We start from the raw sequence: 19413 nt of genomic DNA, 5'->3' as shown, positions 1-19413 counted from the left end.
TCGTCAAGTAGCCCACAGTGTAGTTGAGGGTAAAAAGAAAACCCCTACATTTTATCCCTCTTTCAATCCCCTTCAGCCACAGCCTTCCTCAGAGTGCAGGTGCTGGTAGGGAAGAGAAAAGGAGAAAGAAAACTCTGCTTTACTGACGGTTGGCCATGGGCCGGGTGTAGTCATACGCAATGTTGATTTAGTCCTCCTAGAAATACTGAGTCAGCATTTTAATCAGGGTTTATTGGTTTTGAGGGATGAACCCAACTCGAAGTAGCCGACTGGCCTGGAACATCCGAGGTGGCTCACCTAGATGACTCACAGCTGGTGCTGGCCCGCAGGGAGCTCAGCTGGAGATGTTACTTAGAGCAACTCCATTCTCCATGTGCCCTGACTGTGGCTTGGGCTTCTCCCAACATAGCAACTAGGCTCCCAGAAGGAGTATCCCCAAAGTAAGTGTTCTAAGAGGAAGGAAATGGAAGCTGCCAGTCCTCTTAAACCTGGGCTGGGAAGTCCCTGAATGTCACTTCTGGTGAAAACCAGTCACAGAGCCAGCCTAGATTTGAAGGAGGAGAAACAGCTCTTAATTAATTCGTGTTTTTTTTTTTTTTTTTTGGCTTACTTATTTTTTAAGATTTTTAAATTTTATTTGAGAGAGAGAGTGCAAGTGAGTGAGGGGCAGAGAGAGAGAATCCCATGAGGGGCAGAAAGAAAAAGAGAGCGAGAGAGAGAAGTGGGCTCACTCAAGGTGGGGCTCATGTTTTCCCTGAAGTGGGGCTTGAGCTCACCTGAAGCAGGGCTTGAACTCACCCCCAAAGTGGGACTTGAACTCACAAACCGTGAGATCATGACCTGAGCTGAAGTCAGATGTTTAACGACTGAGCCACCCAGATGCCCTAAGATTTTTAAAGTAATCTCTACACCTAACTTGAGGCTCGAACTCACAACCCTGAGATCAAGAGTCACGTGCTCTGACTGAGCCAGCCCCCAAACAGCTCTATCTTTGGACGAGAAGAGCAGCACAGCATATGCATATGGAGGTTGGTGGGGGTGGGGGTGGAGTATTGTTTGGAACCATCTTTGAAAATTAACTACCACGGTAGAGTGATATGACTGGCCCAACCTGGGAGGTGCCCACTGGGGGACAGTCAACAGGTCTGGCACACAACCTGGCGTATCCACCCCTCTTGTCTGGTCAGGGGCTGGCCCCAATTCTTGTTTGCTTGCTCCCTCTGAGGTTGCAGCAGTGAGAAGAGCCCCTTGAACATGGCGAATGTTTGATGAACTCTTGTCGAATTCCTTCTTCTCTATCTTGTGGATGTTAACGACACCAGTCAAATGCTTTCCATTCTGCCCTGGCGAGGTCTCTTGTATCCATCTTGTTCTTCTCTCCCTTTTCTTGCTCTAGGTTAAGACTCTAGGTTAATGACATCCTAACAGTCTCTCAAATACCTGTCTTTTCCCTTAAAGCTCAGATTCAGTCCTGTCACTCTGATGCCTACTAGACAAAGCCCAGCCGGACTTGAGCACCCCACTGGCCCTCCTGCCTGCCTTCCGCACCTCATCTCCCACTGCTCCCCCGTGGGGAGGCCAAACCAAGGCTCACTGATGAGTCAGCTTAGGCTTCCATGACGCCACACAGGGTCATCCTTTCCCCAGGCCTTTGTTTAGGCCCTCCTCTTCCCCTGCCGTATCTGAAAAGACCCAGCACAGAAACTACTTCTCCTGTGAAGCCCACCCCGCCCTGCTCTATCCATCCCACCCCCTCTCTTCCACCTGATCCATCTCGCTCTTGAACACTATAGTTCTGTTTCTGAGTATATTCCTGCCTCCTCAAACTTTTCACAGTTAGCTTTGCATGGTGGTTATTTCTGTGCAGGTCATAACACTTTCACCAACTTGCCTACGCTGTCATATTCCCTCATGGTACCAATCCTTTGTACTCAGAAGCCCTTGGTGATATTTGTTAAAAGGATGAATGAATGAATGAATGAATGAGGGGCACCTGGGTGGCCTAGTCGGTTAAGCGTCCAACTTCTGCTCAGGTCATGATGTCACAGTTTGTGGGTTCAAGCCCCGTGTCAGGCTCTGTGCTGACCAAACCCGGAGCCTGCTTTGGGTTCTGTGTCTCCCTCTCTCTCTGCTCGTCCCCTGCGTGCGCTCTCTCTCAAAATAAATAAAATGTTTTAAAAATTTTTTTTTAAAAGAATGAATGAATGAGTAGTAATCATTCACGTAGAAGTCAGAGATGCAGTCATCTGCCATACGAAGCTGACTACATTATAACTAAAGTTGCCTTCTGCTCTAAAATCTGGTTATGTCAGGGAGCCTGGGTGGTTCAGTTGGTTAAGTGTCCGACTCTTGATCTCAGTTCAGGTCTTAATCTCGGGGTCATGAGGCCAAGACCCGAGTTGGGCTCTGTGGAGCCTAGTTAAAAAAAATAAGAAAAAAATCCGGTTGTTCTAGAGGGAAAACAGAGAGAGGAGGTAAGGTTTACACAGTAAGCTTTGAGAAACACAGTCCGGAAGGAGGAAAAAGAGCCAGAAAATGGGAATATCCAGAGAGGGGAAAGTTCAGAAAAAAGACTGTTAGCATACCTGAAGGGAGGCCCAGGAAAAACAAGATGAAGTATGGCCACTGGGATTTTACAAGAGGAAGAATGTTTATGAGCTGCCTGAAAGAAGTTTCCAGAGAGTTCTGTGGAAATAAGCCAGACCCCAGGGGATTAGGAGGGACTGGCCAGCAAAAAAGTGGAGGCATTTTGAGAGGACAGTCATTTCCACACTGGCGCCGTGTTGGCTCTCTGAGAGTATTAATATATGATAAACGGTGACACTATGGACACTTCACCATGGTGGCATACAGACTTGGCACAACTGGGTGTGAAATACAACAGCTCGCAGGCAAGTGAACAAATAAGCAGTCAAGATTAGATTGAATTATCTCACAGGGCAGAACTCCCAAGAGGAAGCTCACTATTCTTTCCCAGATGGCTCCCCTGTTACTTACATTCTTTTCCACAACCCCCCCACCCCCACCCCGCATGAGACCAGGAGGCTTATATGCTATTTGAGGCAATGCCCCTGATCAGCACATATTTGTACAAACTTCTGGTTGTTATCAGTACTCCAGGGAAACGCCAATCCTGGCTACTGGCTATGTTTACAGGTCACATAATGGTCCCTTATCATAATGCTGTGGGAGGAGCACGAATAACAAGCAGCAAATGGGGCAATGAGTGACAGCATCTGGGGGCTGACCCAGCCAAACTCCAACGTCGGGTAAGTAGCTGGGTTCTAATTCACGTTGTGCCTCTTGCTAGCTGTTTGTTACCCCACCAGACTGTTAACCTTTTAAAATTTCAATGTGTCATCTGTAAAATAGGGCAAACAACACCTACCTCTGTAATTGCTGCGCAGATATGAGATGATCCCATAAAGCATGTACTTGCACATTTCTAAACAATTGCAAACAGTTAATATATATATTAAATATATTAATTTGTAAATAGTAATTATAAACATTAATTTGTAAATATATAAATATAATATAAATATATTTTATTGTATATTTTTTAAATGTTTATTTATTTTTGAGAGAGAGAGAGAGAGAGCACGAGCGGAGGAGGGGCAGCAAGAGAGGGAAACAGAATCTGAAGCAGGATCCAGGCTCCGAGCTGTCAGCACAGAGCCCAACAGGGGGTTCGAACCCACGAGTTGTGAGATCATGACCTGAGCTGAAGTCGGATGCCCAACCGACCGAGGCACCCAGGCGCCCCTAAATATATATTTTTTTTATAATGTTTATTTATTTTGAGAGAGAGCATGCTCACGTGTATGTGGGGGAGGAGCAGAGAGAGAGGGAGAGTCCCAAGCAGGCTCCATGCAGTCAGCACAGGGCCCAACACGGGGCTCAATCCCCCAAACCATGAGATCATGACCTGAGCGGAAATCAAGAGTTGGACACTCAACCACTGAGCCACCCAGGTGCCCCAACAGCCAATAAATATTAACAGTGATAAGAAGAACACTTACCTTTGAGACATTCCTGAAACTGTCAACCGTGACCTCTCTTTTTGGTTTTACCAGCTCTTCCTTTCAAGTCTCCTTCAAAGGCAGCTACCCACTCTCCAAATAGCTATCTGCAAACCAGCCTCATAATCATTTTTAAATGAAATTTTGAAGGGTTTTAAACAGGAATGAAACAGGTACAAACTCTTTAAAGTCTGAGTCATAATTTATTCCACCAGAGGGCGACATTTGCTAAAATAAACAAAAGGGATTAGCCCACAGGAATTAACACCGGACATTGTAAGTGAACTGGCGCCCAGGATCTTGGCTGCCCTTAGTCACCTGCGGAAACTGGAAAACACACAGGCCTGGGGTCCACCCCCGGAGACGCTGAATCAGTAGGGGAGGAGGGCACGAAAAGGCGTTGGAATTCTTTTTTTTTTTTTTTTTTTTTAAACTTTCCAAGTTTGGGGCGGTGCCTGGGTGGCTCAGTCCGTTAAGCATCCAGCTTTGGCCCAGGTCATGATCTTGCAGCTTGTAAGTTCGAGTCCCACACCTGGCTCTGTTCTGACAGCACAAAGCCTGCTTGGGATTCTCTCTCTCTCCTCTCTGCCCCTCCCTGACTTGCATTTCCTCTCTCTCTCTCTCTCTCTCTCTCTCAATAAATAAATAAACTTAAATAAATAAATACATACGTAAATGTCCTCCAAGTTTGGGAACCACTGGTCTAGAGAGAAGTGAAATAAGATTTTGTGAACTCACTTTCTCCCAGCCCCCATCTCCTCATACACATTCAGGTCCTGCTGCTGTCCTTGGTGAATCTGATACACATATTTTTCTTGCCTTGGTGAAAAAAGAGGGCTTATCTTTACACAAAGACCATGACCTTTGCCTTGTTTAGTGGATGCCATTCAATGCAACTTCCAGAAAGGTCATCTACTGTCCATTTTCAGGTCTTTTATATGGGCAGGTACACTTCAAAGGCACCCTACAAAATATCTCCATTTCTGCTCGTATTTATCAGTGATGCCAGCTTTTGCTTTATCGTGAGCAAAAAGCTGTTAAAACAGTACCTAACTATGGAGCAAGATTATGGGCAATGCTGCCATAATAAAACCAGAGCTTATCAGTATGAGTTGCCAATCAAGTGGAAAGCACATAAAACATGGGAACTGATTAAGTGTAGGAACAGTCTAACTGGTATATAAGAAATTCTGAGAACCTATAAAAGTGCAGTTAAGGACCGAAGATTTGGTCCAACTGAGTACAAGATACAAAATATACCAACCTGGCCTGGACTTTTTGGAATGGGCTTTTCTCTTTTTTTTTTTTTTAATTCATTGGATCTCTAAAACTGATTTGTGAGTCAGATGAGTCAGATTCCCCTTTGTGTTTTATCTACCATGCTTACAGGGTCACAGTGACATTTTGAATTGTCAAAGAGTTGCCAGAGTTCCAGCACAGAAAGTTCCTCTCCTAGACTTACTCTGTTTTAGGAAAAGCACCAGAGAAGGGATGTGAAAGTAACATTTTGTAGTCAAGCTTCTCTTTTAACTCAAACATGTGCTCTTACAGATCCAGTGTTCAGCTCACAAGCTGGACAGGTAATCATTAAAGAACTCCTCCCAGTTTCTGTGCTGTTGGCTCCTCCCTGGACACCTGGCTATGCTGCTTGGGACGGATGGAGCCTCTGCTTCCTCACATCTCTCCGTCAATCCCAAACCTCTCTGCATAAACATGCCGAAAACACTTTTCAAAATGTGTCTACGACTTTCACAGTTGCCAAGATTTGTCCCACTTTTAAACTGGTGTTGGATTCTCCAGCATTGGTAGAGATTAGTCCCTTGACTTCCATCCAGGCATTGGGGGCTGGGAATAGGGAACTCTGTTGCTGGGATTTGGGCTTCCTCTGAACATTGCGGTCTTATACTTAGATAGGACTGATCCACAGTGCACACAGACCAGACATTTGGTCAGTCCTCTGCTACTTCTTTGCTGTTTTCTCTAGCATTGCTTACTCCAGTCTCCCGAACTCCAAAAAAATCTTAGGCTGTCCTATGAGCAAGTTAGGAAAAATCAGAGAAGTTGCTATCCCCTTGTCTTTTCTTCCAAAGATATGTAAATGTGCTGTGAATCTTAGTTTATATTGTAACAAACAATATGCCCTCTCTGTCCACTTCCACCCAAGAGGAGAGCAGCATGGACCCAGTGACCAAATTCAGGTTAATAGTCCATAATCCTCAAATAGATCTCGTATGAGCCTTCAACACACCCAGTCCCTCCAATGGGTTATGACACATGTCATCTCTAGCTTCACCAGGTCACATCTACTAAATGTCACATAAACACAAGACACAGGCTGCCGAAATGGTTTCCTTCTTTGCTTATAATTTTTGGCGAATGACTTGGCTGTGGTTTATTCCAAAAGGAATTGATGGCTGGGGGACGTGACTTGAAGGAAATTGTTGAAAGGGAAGAAAGGGGCCTTCGGACTAGCTGAGGCACAGCTGGAGGACCCCAGAGCTTGTATGCGCATGGCAGAAGTGTTGTGTTTGCTGGAATCCCTGCCAGCTGCTGACCCTGGCTCTGGAGGTTGCTCAAGATTCCACCACGACGACTGGGGGCGCCTGGGTGGCGCAGTCGGTAACGCGTCAGACTTCAGCTCAGGTCGTGATCTCACGGTTTGTGGGTTCCAGCCCCGCGTCGGGCTCTGTGCTGATAGCTCGGAGTCTGGAGCCTGCTTCGGATTCTGTGTCTCCCTCTCTCTGTCCCTCCCCTGCTTGCACTCTGTTTCTCTCAAAAATCAGTAAACATTAAAAAAAATTAAAAAAAAAAAAAAAAAGATTCCATCACGACGAAAAGACGAAGCGGGGGCTCGGAACACCCGGCACCGCCCGTCTCCTGACCTTTCCCCTGGTCGAGTCTTACGAAGCGGGTCTCTCGGCGGGGTTGGTGAGACGGTCTGGGGAGGGGGTGCACCCGCGTGGCGGGATTGCTGTTCTCCTTCAGCCCTCGGAAAAGCTCCCTGTCTAAATCGCTCAGGGCCCCTAGACGCCTGACGCCCAGGCCTGATCCTTCCCCCCAGCAACCGGGGCCGCGTGACGCCCAGCCAGCAGGAGGCCAGCTCCGCCCCGGACCCGCCCCTCCAGTACGGCCCCGCCCCGAGCCCGCCTTCGGGCCCGCCCCCCTCGCCCAGTTTTGGGTCCGCCCCCAGGCCGGCCCCGCCTCCGGCCCCGCCCCGACCGGAAGAAGCGGCGGCACCCGGTGCTTATAGGGCAGGGCATGGGGGTGCCGCCACCGCCTAGTCAGCTCTACGTCGGCTGAAGTCCTGCCGCCGCGGCGCTGTAGTCGCGGCGCCCCCGCCCCGTCCTCTGCCTGCCCGCCGGCCCGCACCGCCCCCCCAGAGCCGGCCGGCCGGGCCCGGAGCCAGGCCCGAGTCCTCGCCATGCCGGTCCGGCTGCTGCTGGCGCTGCTGCTGTCCGGCCTCGGGGTGAGTGACCGGGGAGCGTGGGGTGGGGGACAGCGCGTGGCGGACCGGGGTCCGAGTCGGGAGCGCGGCGGCGGCGGCGGCCCGAGGCCCCGCGCGCGCCAGCGGAGGTTCGGGCCGGGCGTGGGAGACGGCGCCGGGCGGGGAGCGAGCACCTCCCGGCCGGCCGGAGTGGCGGCCGCGGCCGGCCCCGCCGAGGCGCACGCCACCCGAGGGGCCTGGCGGGTCAGCGCGCTGTCACGGGCAGCGCTTCCCGGACCCCGTGCGCTCCAGTACAAGTTTGTGTCGTCCCGGCGGCACCTCGGGGCCTCTGGAAGGCCCCGCGCGCTTGGGAGGCCATCCCACCTGCCCGACCCTTCCCACAGGTGGGCGTCGCCTCTACCTGCCGGAGGCCGTGGGGCAAGGATGCAAAAGGGCCGTGTAACCGAAGGGCAAGGAATGTCTTGCGTTTATAAGCCTGGTTTGAACTTTTAAAAATGCGAAAACTTTGGGAGGCACATGCAACTGGGAATGGGTAAGCATTTTTACCTGTGAGCTTGATTCTGCTTACCTGCCTCGCACGTTTCTAGGTCTTCAGAGGCAGGAGGCTTCCTGCACCAAGATTTCGTTAAGGAGGTTAAGCCGAGGGATTTGCCTTCTTTTTAAAGATCCCTTGTGGGACCGCGCGGTAAAGCCGCTTCAAAACTTTAAATGAAAGACCGTCTCCTCCTGGGAGAGCGCGGTGGAGCTGTCTGAAACGCCTTTTCATCTTTTCCTGGAGAGAAGCTCCTGGATTACATTTATTTAACTGTTTAAGGCCTTTACTCAGGCTATGGATTTGGGCCCCATAGCTGGGGAGGACATTTTGTGGACAGACTTGGCTTTTTTTCTTCTGGTTTGAAGAACCTAAATTAGTGGTTTAAAAAAAAAAACAACAAAACGCATTGTTCAGGATGTGGGGTATGGTACACTGGCCAGGTTCTGTTTAATGACTTCCACTATGTACTCTTTAATATGGTATATCATGTACCAGCTGTCCAGGAGGAGGATTGACACGAGTGTACCTAAGGGCCACAGTGTGAACTCCTCGGAGGTTATACACTTTTGGTAAATAATAGTCAGTGCTCTTGGAGTAACAAGAATTTGGAAACAGATGAAGTAGAATATAAAATCATCTTTTTCAGATTTGGGTTTTTTTGTTTGTTTTTAAAGGAAAATTTGTACATCATGATAGAATTCATGTAAGTTAACTTTTTCTTCCAATTCAAAAAAAAAAATCCACTTTCACAGCTAGCGTCATGTTTTGAACTTGAACACTTGGCCTTGAATTGGTTGACTGTTGTTTGGTACCTGTTCATAAATAAGAGTATAAACAGAATGACCAAACAAATGATATGGAAATCGATCATTTCATATCACAGCCTAGGTATACATGGGCTTTGGGTTTTGCTGCATATTTCCATTGGCTGTTCTTTGACGGATTCTAGTATTTTAGTTATTGAGTAACTTAGAGCCAAAAATAACTATTTCGCTTTAGTTGGGACTATAGTTTCAGTTTGTGTAAATATTTCCAAATTGTATTTAGAAATCCACCCTTCTCAAAGTTCATGGTAAAATATCCCAGACCCTTATTAAAAAGTTACATTTTAGTATAACTGCTTTGTAAGTAAAACGTCAGAATTTCACTCCCAGAATTATCTACCAGTAAAAATTTTGATCCCCAAACAGAGTGAGAATTATTATTTTAAATTCCAAACGGAACTCATTGCTGAGTTTGCAGTTAAACCAGGTCCTGCAGAACCCACTGGTTGTAAAATCGGACAAACCTGAGTTCACACTGGTCACTTGCTAGCTGTGCCCTCAGGCAAGTTCTTTTACTTTTTAGAGAGTCTGTTTCCTGATATGCGAGATGGGGACAGCCAGCACATGTGAAGGCACCTTGCATATCATAGGTAATAAATGTAAACTCTCCCCCCACCAGATGCTTTTCACTGTCATTATTTTTGTTACTGCTATAGTGTACCTCTAGGAGGAATATTTTTCGATGCTATCTCTTTTTTAAAGGTTTTAGTTTATTTCTTAGGAATCTCACCCAAGATGGGGCTCCAACTTATCACCCTGAGGTCAAGAGTCGCATGCCCTTCTGGCTGAGCCAGCCAGGCACCACAGTGCTCTTTGCTTTGATTGATGAGGGAACTAGGGCATTGGAGGCAATACTGTGATTTTTTTATTTTTCAAGAGAGTGTGACTGATTGAGCCAGACATTGACTCATAGGCTGAGACTCTAGGCTACCATATCCAAAATGCAGTGACATCGGTGTTGCTAACTTTAGGCTGTCTTTTGTTCATCCAAATTGTGCATATTTAGTGAGTGTTTTCCCTCCTTCTTAGACCTGGATCTTGTGCCTAATGTTGGTTTGTATTACATTATTGCTGTCTTCTAGTCCTCATTTAATGGTGTTGCCACTTCTGTCAGGTACCAAAGAGATCCGCAGCATGGGAGGGAAAATGCTTTCTTCAGCTAGAATATATACAATTTCTTTTGTTCAGCCAGTGTTTTGGCTTTAGAGGAGAACAAACAATGTCACCGAGAACTAAGGGCCACGTATGTACAGAAACACGCTAAGAATATCATCGGAGTCTTAACTAGAAACGTACTTGCTTATCATTTACTCAGATAGTTATCACTTGCACAAATTATCCCACTAGGAGATATCAAGTATTTATACTGAGGCCATGAGGTGAATGTTTCATTAAGCTCATATCAGGGCTGCCGATCATGAAATTGGACTGTAGTTGTGCACGTGTGTGTATTTTATGTCATTAACTTGCCTAGCCATTGGGCTTTCCACAGTAATACAGCTTCTCAGGGCGCAAGAGAAAATGTATGAGAGTTCCTCTTGAGAGAGTTCAACAGTAGACCATATTCCTGAATGTAAAACCGGTGAAGTACGCAAAGGTTTCTTGTCTGGACAGAATAGTGCCACCTTCATGGACCTGGGAGAGAGAGCTATTTGCCCACTTCGGATTTTGACTCCCATTTTTCAGGTTGAGGAATCTTTGGATAATGATGTCATTTTTCACTGGAAACCTCTGGTTTGGGGATCCAAAGTAATCTTTAGGCTCAGTATTGTCCACGTGTTATCATGATCAAATGTGCTCCTAAAGAGATGATATAGGTGGGAAAGATGCAATGTATCATTTTAATGAATTCAGTTTTTATTATGCACAAATAACTCGGGGCCTGTAACCTAGCAATATGATTAGAGTGTAGTGCTGGCTTTAAAAACAGGGACAGTGAATCATAGTTTGTGAATAATAAACATGCTCGTTGGCTGTATTTCCCAGGGGTTGGGGATTTTTTTTTTTTTTTTTTTTTTTTCTAATTTTATCTTCACCTATATCCCATGTTTGGTGTCAGACTTTCCTGCCTTAGAGCAACACATTCTTAGTGATGTTTGAGTACAGCAGACAAGAAATGGACTGGGGAAAGTAGAACTTTTAAAAGTAATCATAAGCTCCCTGTTTGCATTTTTTCAAAAGTTTTTTAAGTTTATTTATTTTGAGAGAGAGTGCGTGCATGCACAAGCAGGGGAGGGACAGAGAGGGAGAGAAAATTCTAAGCAGGGTCTACCTGTCAGTGCGGAGCCCAACTTGGGGCACCATTTCACGAATCATGAGATCACTACTTGAGCCGAAATCAAGAGTGAGAGGCTCAACTGACTGAGCCAGCCAGGCACCCCATGTTCTTTTTTTTTTTTTTTTTAATTAAAATTAAGTAAGCTCTACACCCAATGTGGGGTTTGAACTCACAACCCTGAGATCAAGAGTCCCATGCTGTACTGACTGAGCCAGCCCGGCACCCTCTACATCACTTCTGATTATCATGTGATCTTTGTTCATGTACGAACACAGCAAATACTACAGTATAAAAATATGTGTTCTATATTTATGTTCTGTCCCCCCCCCCCCCCCCGGCCACAGAACGATTAGGACATTTTCTGAGTATGTCATTGAATTTGTCACTTTTACTAGCACCTTAGTAAACAGCCATCCATGCCAAAAGCATTTGAGCCTTCTGTGCCCAGCCTGAGGTTGGGGACAAGGGTCATAACTGACCAAGATCGATATGGTAGTAAACCGTGCCTTGCATAGTGACCACCTACTGGGGTCATATAAGTTGTTTCCAGTTTTCCCATTATTATAAGGAGAGGTGTATTTTCTTTAAATCTTTTGTATGTTTGATGCTTTCTATATGATAACATGGGAAGATTTTCAGAAATCCCTCAAAGTAATCATATTTATTATAGAAATGTTAGAAAGCATGGATAAGTCTAAATTAAAAAAATAAACCAGGGGTGCCTGGGTGGCGCAGTCGGTTAAGCGTCCGACTTCAGCCAGGTCACGATCTCGCGGTCCGTGAGTTCGAGCCCCGCGTCAGGCTCTGGGCTGATGGCTCAGAGCCTGGAGCCTGTTTCCGATTCTGTGTCTCCCTCTCCCTCTGCCCCTCCCCCGTTCATGCTCTGTCTCTCTCTGTCCCAAAAATAAATAAACGTTGAAAAAAATAAATAAATAAACCAAACAACAAACCTGTAATCATACTACCCAAACATTACCTCTAGTAACATTTTTAAGAGCTTGATTGACCTATAATTCATATATCCTACAGTTCACACATTTAAAGATGTAATTCAGTGGTTTTTAGTATATTCACAGAACTGGGCAACCATTACCCCAATCAATTTTATAATATTTTTATCATCCCCCAAAGAAACTCCACACATTCGCTATGACTCTCCATTTCCCACTCACCTCCCAGCCCCTGGCAACCATGAATCTACTTTCTTATCTATGTAGATTTGCCCTGGACATTTCAGGTGAATAGAATCTTAATGCATGTGGTCTTTCGTAACTAACTTCTTTCACTTAGCATAGTGTTTTCATCCATGTTGTATTGCTGTTTTGTTCTTTTTTATTGCTGAATAATATTCCATTATAATGGATATACCACATTTTGTTTATCCATTTTTTTTAAACGTTCATTCATGTTTTGAGAGACAGAGGGTGGGGGGGAGGGGCAGAGAGAGAGAAGGAGACACAGAATCTGAAGCAGGCTCCAGGCGCTGAGCTGTCAGCACAGCCCGATGTGGGACTTGAACCCATAAGCTGTGAGAGCATGACCGAACTGAAGTTGGACACTTAGCCAACTGAGCCACCCAGGCGCCCCTGTTTATCCATTTTTAAGATCATAGACATTTGGTTGGTTGTTTGCCCTTTTTGGCTATTAGGAATAATGCTGCTATGAACATTTGTGTACAAACTTTTGAATGGCCATATTTTTTCATGTTTCTTGGATATATACCTAGGAGTGAGATTTCTGGGTCATATGGCAACTCTGTGTTTAACCTTTTAAGTAACTGGCAGACAGTTTTCCAAAGCACCTGCACTAATTGACATTCCCACCTGCAATGTAGAAGGGTTCTCATTTCTCCACATCCTCATCAACATTTGATATTCTCTTTTTGATTGTAGTCAGCCTACTGGGTGTGAAAAGGTAACTCATTATGGTTTTGATTTGCATTTCCCTAATGGCTGATCTGATATCTTGATATATATCCTTCCAGACATTTTTTTCTGTGCACATATTTGTATAGATAATATTTTTCTTCCCCAAACTGGAGCGTATCCTAGATCTTTCTGTGTCAATGAATTTAATTCTATAACATTCTCACTGCTGCATACTTCTCTGGGTGCATATACCATAATTTGACCATTCAGCCACTTAGATATTGAGGCTGTTTTTAATTTGCATTATAAGCAATGTGATAAACTTTCTTGTTTAAGCATATCTCAACTGCCAGATTATTTCCTTGGGGTAATTTCCCAGTACCAGAATTTGCTAACCTTATTTACTCTTGCCCTCTCCCCCCAGCCCCCAAGCAGTATTGGATGTTTTAAAAAACACAAAACTAACCTTTAAATTGGTTTTATAATAACCATTTTAAAGTAACCCATTTTCTTTTAGCAGTGTGGATTTTAGGTCAAGTGAAAGTGGAATGTTTAGATGTTGTTTTCTTTTCTTCTATTTTGTAGATGTAAATAACCATGGTGGTCTCGTGATGACAACTTATATACCTAAAAGCTGCTGAGAAATGTTTTATCCTGATTTGTTAAGTAACTTGTTTGCAGAGTCCTTTGGTCTGCCATAGTTTCAGATCAGCTTTCTAGCAGATATGGCTCCCATGAGCACCCTGAAATACCTCGGGATGATTCTGTGAGTTTGGTTTTGAGGGTAGCCCATCTCCTGCAGACAAGATTCTTTCTGTAGTTTGTTGTGAGGCCATTAAAATTTTTTTTTAAGTTTATATATTTATTTTCTAGGGGAGGGGGAAAGAGAAAATCCCAAGCAGGCTCTGCACTGTCAGCGCGGAGCCTGATGTGGGGCTTGAACCCACGAACTGTGAGATCATGACCTGAGCCGAAATCAAGAGATCCTTAACTGACTGCGCCACCCAGGTGCCCCAGAGGCCATTTAAAATTTTGCCTCAAGACTGATATATAAATCCAGAGTTGGTGCATTGATTGTCCCTTTTGGAGGCTACAGTTCTTAAAACATATAGCTTGTCCACACAGCTGTTTTTCCTGGGAAGACTCAGGTAGCACTTGACAGTGGAGTAATATGTTTGGTGGTGTTTTGTTTTGTTTTTCCTGTAAACATACCTAAACTGATTCATCCAAAGAAATGTCATGTCTTTCCAAATAATCACCTCTTTAGGGGTCAGGGGTCATGTCATACAGATCAGTTTAAAAAATTTTTGTTTTTAGTTTTACTTTTCAGTATTTCACTTAGGAATTTATTTAACCAGTTTAATAATTCAACTTTAAAACAAAGGAACCCTAAAAAAGCAAATATTTACTTTTAAGCCGGTGATCCTTACACAATGTAAAACCTTTCCCAGTTTCCTTCCAGTTTTTGCTCGACTGTAACTTCTACATGGTTCACACTGAAATTTTGATCAAAACTGACTCAGACTGATGTATAACTTATTGAGGACACCTGGATCTGATTTTTGGTTTTTAAAAACTAAACACTTGCCATCACTTAGGGGATTCAGCAGTATATTCTTTGAAGGGGATTTCCAAAAACAATCCACAAATACTGTGAGCATTGGGAGCATATGTGCATAGATGGATAGCCTCCCAAGGTTAGAGTCAGGGTGTCTCAGACTGCTAGAAGGAGTCTTGTGGATCTGGTCCAGTGAGCCTCGGTATTTTCCCCACCTCACATTAGGAACAGAATGCATATCCATCAGTAACAGCGGGAGTACATTTGGGGCATATGCCATTCCCTCCCCTCCCAAATTGAACAAATGCTCTCTGCCCTTTTCCCCAGAGCAGACAGATGAGGAAGCTGAGGCCAGAGAGGGCTAGTGACCTGTTCAAGGTCATGCTTCAGTGGTGGAATTGAACTTTGAAGCTGATCCTCCTGTTTCCTCTTGAAGAGCAGCTCCTGCAGTGGTTAAGTTCTGGTGGGTTTGTGAGAACCAGTCAGTTTACCCCAGTCACACCCTGAGCAGGTGACCAACCTTGCTGCAATGAGAGATTGGGTGTGGAGAAGGACTGGGAAGGGAAGAAAGCAGACTTTCTAGTAAGCTTCAGGAACATGCTCAGATAATGCTTTTGTTCATCCCCTTAGGATTGTGGCCTCATACCCTTTGTTCCAGTACTCGAAAGATGCAGCTTTGAGGGGGAAACACTGCCTTCGCCTGAGACTCTCCATCAGCAAGAAGGACCATTTTTAACTCTGGAGCCGAGTCCAATGATCATGGATAGAGGAGATTCAGGGGCCCTAAGCCTATTTCATAGTTGAAGCTTGTTTCTATACTCAGATCTAATAATATCCAAGCAGGTGCATGTGTTTCAGTAAGATCTTACCCAGAAATGTTTCTGAAATAGCAAAACTGAAAGTTCATATCTTAGAAGCCTTTAAACCAGAGTTGTTCTTCCTTGGTGCAGTCAGTCTTTGGTACAGAATCCTGAAAAGATCAAACCTTCTAATCATCAGGCTTGGCCTGGTTTGCCCTTGCAGAGGCCCCTGCCTTCCAGCCAGTTCTGGCACCAGGAAGTGGGTCTGTGGTGACAGGAGAGAGAGTGGCCTTGGCCCTTGGACCACAGTGGAGGGACGAAGGTTAGTTTAGGTGGATTTCAGGAGAGTAATGAGGGAGAAAGGAGGGCACCAGGAAGGTGCTCTAGGGAGAGAGGGGTATCACTTCTCTTGACATAGAAGGCAGGGACCCTGTCTTGCTTATCTGCATCCTCTGTGGCATTTAGCACGGTGAGTTGGCCATACCCACTGTAGGGAGCACTCAGCAGATAATGATTGAGTATTCCTTTTTGACGTTTTTTAAGACCAATAAAAACAAGGGGCTGTTTTATCATCAGGCATGTGGGTTGTGGGTTTCATAGGGGGAAGGAGGGGGAGGAAGATGTTCCTGTGTCCTTTAATGGGATCTCATCAATAGTGTTTCTACAGAGGGAGAGGGGTTTCTGGAATCCTTGCGCGGGTGGCCATGAACCACAGTGTGTGGTGTCCTCTTGATGGGCTCCTCATGTCAGTAGCGAGATTAATTTTTCCATTGTCACACCCCGTGAGATAAATGGTTGGTAATCATTCAAGTCAGTTTCATTTTTCACTCAGCATGATGTTTCATTGTTAAAAAACGAACCTTGATCTAGGGCTGTCCTTTTATGTATAAAACATGATTTCCCTAGTTAGTAGACTAATTTCTAATTATAATTCAAAACCACCCCATTCTCCAGTGGATTATTTTCCCCCCTCTATTTCAGATGAGGGAATAACTGTTCGTCTGGGATGCAAAAGTGTTTGTCATGGAAACTGAATTTTTTCATACATTTTCTGAACAAACAGTGCTGTCAGAATCCTTCGATCCTGATACTGTCATCGACCTACAGTTGGGTCACAGGTGTTTGTTGACCAAACTGAGTCAGATCTCTTTTAAATTAAACGGCCCATGACTCCTGAGGAGCATCTAAGAGTGAGAGAAACACCTGTCTAGGAGGCCACATCTGCAACTAGGAATGTGTGAAGTTGAGGCAATGCCTCTCAGCCCTAGCCGAATTAGTCATCTAGGGTCACCTAGGGAGCTCATTAAAAACCCTGAGGTGCCACCCAAGGTGACTGAAATCAGAATCTCTAGGAAGGGAGCCCAGCATCCTTTCTTTTAAATAAAATATAATAATTGTATACATATAACTTTAATTTTTTAAATACGTTTTATACATAAGAAGACAGCCCTAGATCAAGGTTCGTTTTTTAACAATGAAACATCAGGGGCGCCTGGGTGGCTCAGTCAGTTAAGTGTCCGACTTCAGCTCAGGTCATGATGTCACAGTTCGTGAGTTCAGGCCCCGCATCAGGCTCTGTGCTGACAGCTCAGAGCCTGGAGCCTGCTTCGGATTCCGTCTCCCTTGCTCTCTGCTGCTCCCCGCTCGTGCTGTATGTCTCTCTCCTTCAAAAATAAACAAACATTAAAAAAAAATTTCAACAATGAAACATCATACTGAGTGAAAAATGAAACTGACTTGAACGATTACCAACCATTTATCTCACGGGGTCTGACAATGGAAAAATTAATCTCGTTACTGACATGAGGAGCCCATCAAGAGGACACCACACACTGGTTCATGGCCACCCGCGCAAGGATTCCAGAAACCCCTCTCCCTCTGTAGAAACACTATTGATGACATCAGAAGCCCCAGAGGACTCTACTATGCAGCCAGGTTGAGGCTACCAAGTAATTCCCGTGTCTGAATCCTGGACAGAGCAAGTGTGTTTCCCTGTGCCCTGGAATATCACAGCACCGGACCAGACCGGGGACATGGTTTGGCTCATTTTGTAGAGAAGTTGGAACTGATACGTTCTGCCAGTTAGTGGCAGACCTGGTAATGGAGAATTTAGCATTGTTTTTTCTAATACATTGTATTTCCCAACTTTTAAAGAACAGGTAATTCCAAAGGGCTTTTTTTTTTTTTTTTTTTTTTTTTTTTGAGTACTAGCTACTGAAATTGCTTTTTAAGAAATCTGCTTTAACTGCAAAACTGGCTTTGCATTAAATACACTTAGTTATTGAATTATGAGATGTTTAGAATTATTTGAAGTTATGCTTAATGCTAACTAAGTGTTCTTGCCTTCTCTGTATGTTAAGAGCCCTAAGGAATCAGAACAAGACTCTCTTCCAGGTTCCTTTACAGTACCCTCTCTGAGTTTTAAAAGAGCCTGCTGGAGCCAGAGTGAAGCAGCTAAGGGGAATGGGTATGGAAGAAATCTGTGAAAGGAGTAGGTTCAATAGTTAAAGTACAAGAATGAAGCACGTAAATAAAAAGGAACTTTCTTATCAGGGTGAGACCGTGGGTTGGAAGCAAATCGTGGGAGGATATGATTTGTGATACTCTCCTTCCTCTTCTCCTGGGAGGGCTGGATATCTGGATTATTCGTCAGCCTCACAGCCCTCAGGGATTTTACAGCAGGTGCACGGGTAGAGGGCCTGACTGTAGAACGCAGGGAGCTGGCCGACGTGTCCTTTTAGGGACTGGTCTCGCATCCGTTGTGACCCCAGCAATCCGAATGGGTGGTTTAGAAGCAAGGGGGACTCTCTTCTAAGTGTCACATTGACCGAGCTGGACCAGATCTAAAATGCTGCTGGAACAATGGTGACAAACGTCAGTAGGATTGGGAAGTCAGTCTTTGATGACAGCTTCTGCATGGGGCTGGGCATCTGACCTAACAGAGTTAGGTGAACCCCGGGACAGGGGCTGTGTTTTCCAGACTGAACTTCATGCCGAAAGGAAATCCCCATTCTGTTCTCCTCAAGTAGATAGGTAGATGTACTTTGTCATTTTAGCTGTTTTGAAGTGTAGCTTATAGGCATAGTTTTATGTTTTCATGTGTGTTTTGACCCATATGATACACATGTATTTTTTCAGTGAATGGGAGTTGGGAGTTGAGGGAGGGGTTGATGCTAGCCGGCTAGAAGACTTTGGACAAATGAGTTAGTTCCTCTCTGTTTCCTCATCCATAGAACAAGGCATGGGGGGGCCTGGGTGACTCAGTTGGTTAAGCGTCTGACTCTTGATACTGGCTCAGGTCTTGATCTCATGGTTCGTGAGATTGAGCCCCGTGTCAGACAGCATGGAGCTTGTTTGGAATTCTCTGTCTCCCTCTCTCTCTGCCCCTCCCCCACTTGCACGCTCGTGCGCATGCTCACTCTCTCTCTGTCTTTCTCAAAATAAACATTTAGGAAAAAAAAAAAAAACAAGGCATGAAACTAGAAAATCTAAGCTGGCCTATTCCTGAATGTCTTCCCAAATTAGGAACACAATTCAGGTTAAAGTGACTAGTGCCCCCACCATACAGCTTCACATTCACTCCTACCTAGGTGGTCAGAGACGAGAGGGCTACTTTGAGCCTTCCAACTTTCCTAGCTCCCGAATGTAGTGGATTCCATGTGTTCATTCATTCATCCACCAGTTTTGTTGAGTATATATTATTTGCCATGCACTGTTTGAGGTGCTTGGGGCACATTAATGAAGAAAACGAAGACTTGTGCCCTCGTGAAACTTCTACTTGGTGGAGAGAGTCAAGACACAATAGCGTGATAAATCCATAAATATATTTGTGGGAAAGTGATAAAATTCTACAGAAGGAAAGAAAACAGAGCAGAACAAGGGAGATGAGGGCCTGGGAGTTGCCCCAGCAGTGGGCTGGGGTTTCATCAGGTTACACTCCCCTGCCCTGTGGGTCCCTCCCTAACCACTGTCCTCTCCCAGACAGGAGCCCTTCCTGTACTCTGAGTGGCGTCACGTCTCACAGTGTTGGGGTTAATATACAGGTTTAGATTCTAGTTTGTTTCACATCTAATCATCTGAAGG

General features: G+C 45.1%; 1 protein-coding gene across 2 annotated transcripts in view; it reads left to right on the top strand.

Annotated features, from left to right (window-relative positions):
- Positions 1-7226: 7226 nt before the first annotated feature.
- ERN1 (endoplasmic reticulum to nucleus signaling 1) overlaps positions 7227-19413 on the top strand; it is an 84916-nt gene continuing 72729 nt past the window's right edge. Inside the window, exon 1 of one of the 2 annotated variants that reach the window (XM_045489465.1) lies at positions 7227-7488. In XM_045489465.1, coding sequence (XP_045345421.1) covers positions 7444-7488 — 45 coding nt within the window. In that variant the 5' untranslated portion in view covers positions 7227-7443. The remainder of the gene's footprint in view (positions 7489-19413) is intronic. The other variant, XM_045489467.1, reaches the window with a different exon arrangement.

Source organism: Leopardus geoffroyi, chromosome E1 (assembly GCF_018350155.1).
Source record: "Leopardus geoffroyi isolate Oge1 chromosome E1, O.geoffroyi_Oge1_pat1.0, whole genome shotgun sequence".
Taxonomy (NCBI): domain Eukaryota; kingdom Metazoa; phylum Chordata; class Mammalia; order Carnivora; family Felidae; genus Leopardus; species Leopardus geoffroyi.
Note: the sequence above shows the minus strand (reverse complement) of the source record. Positions and strands in the feature narration are given on the sequence as shown.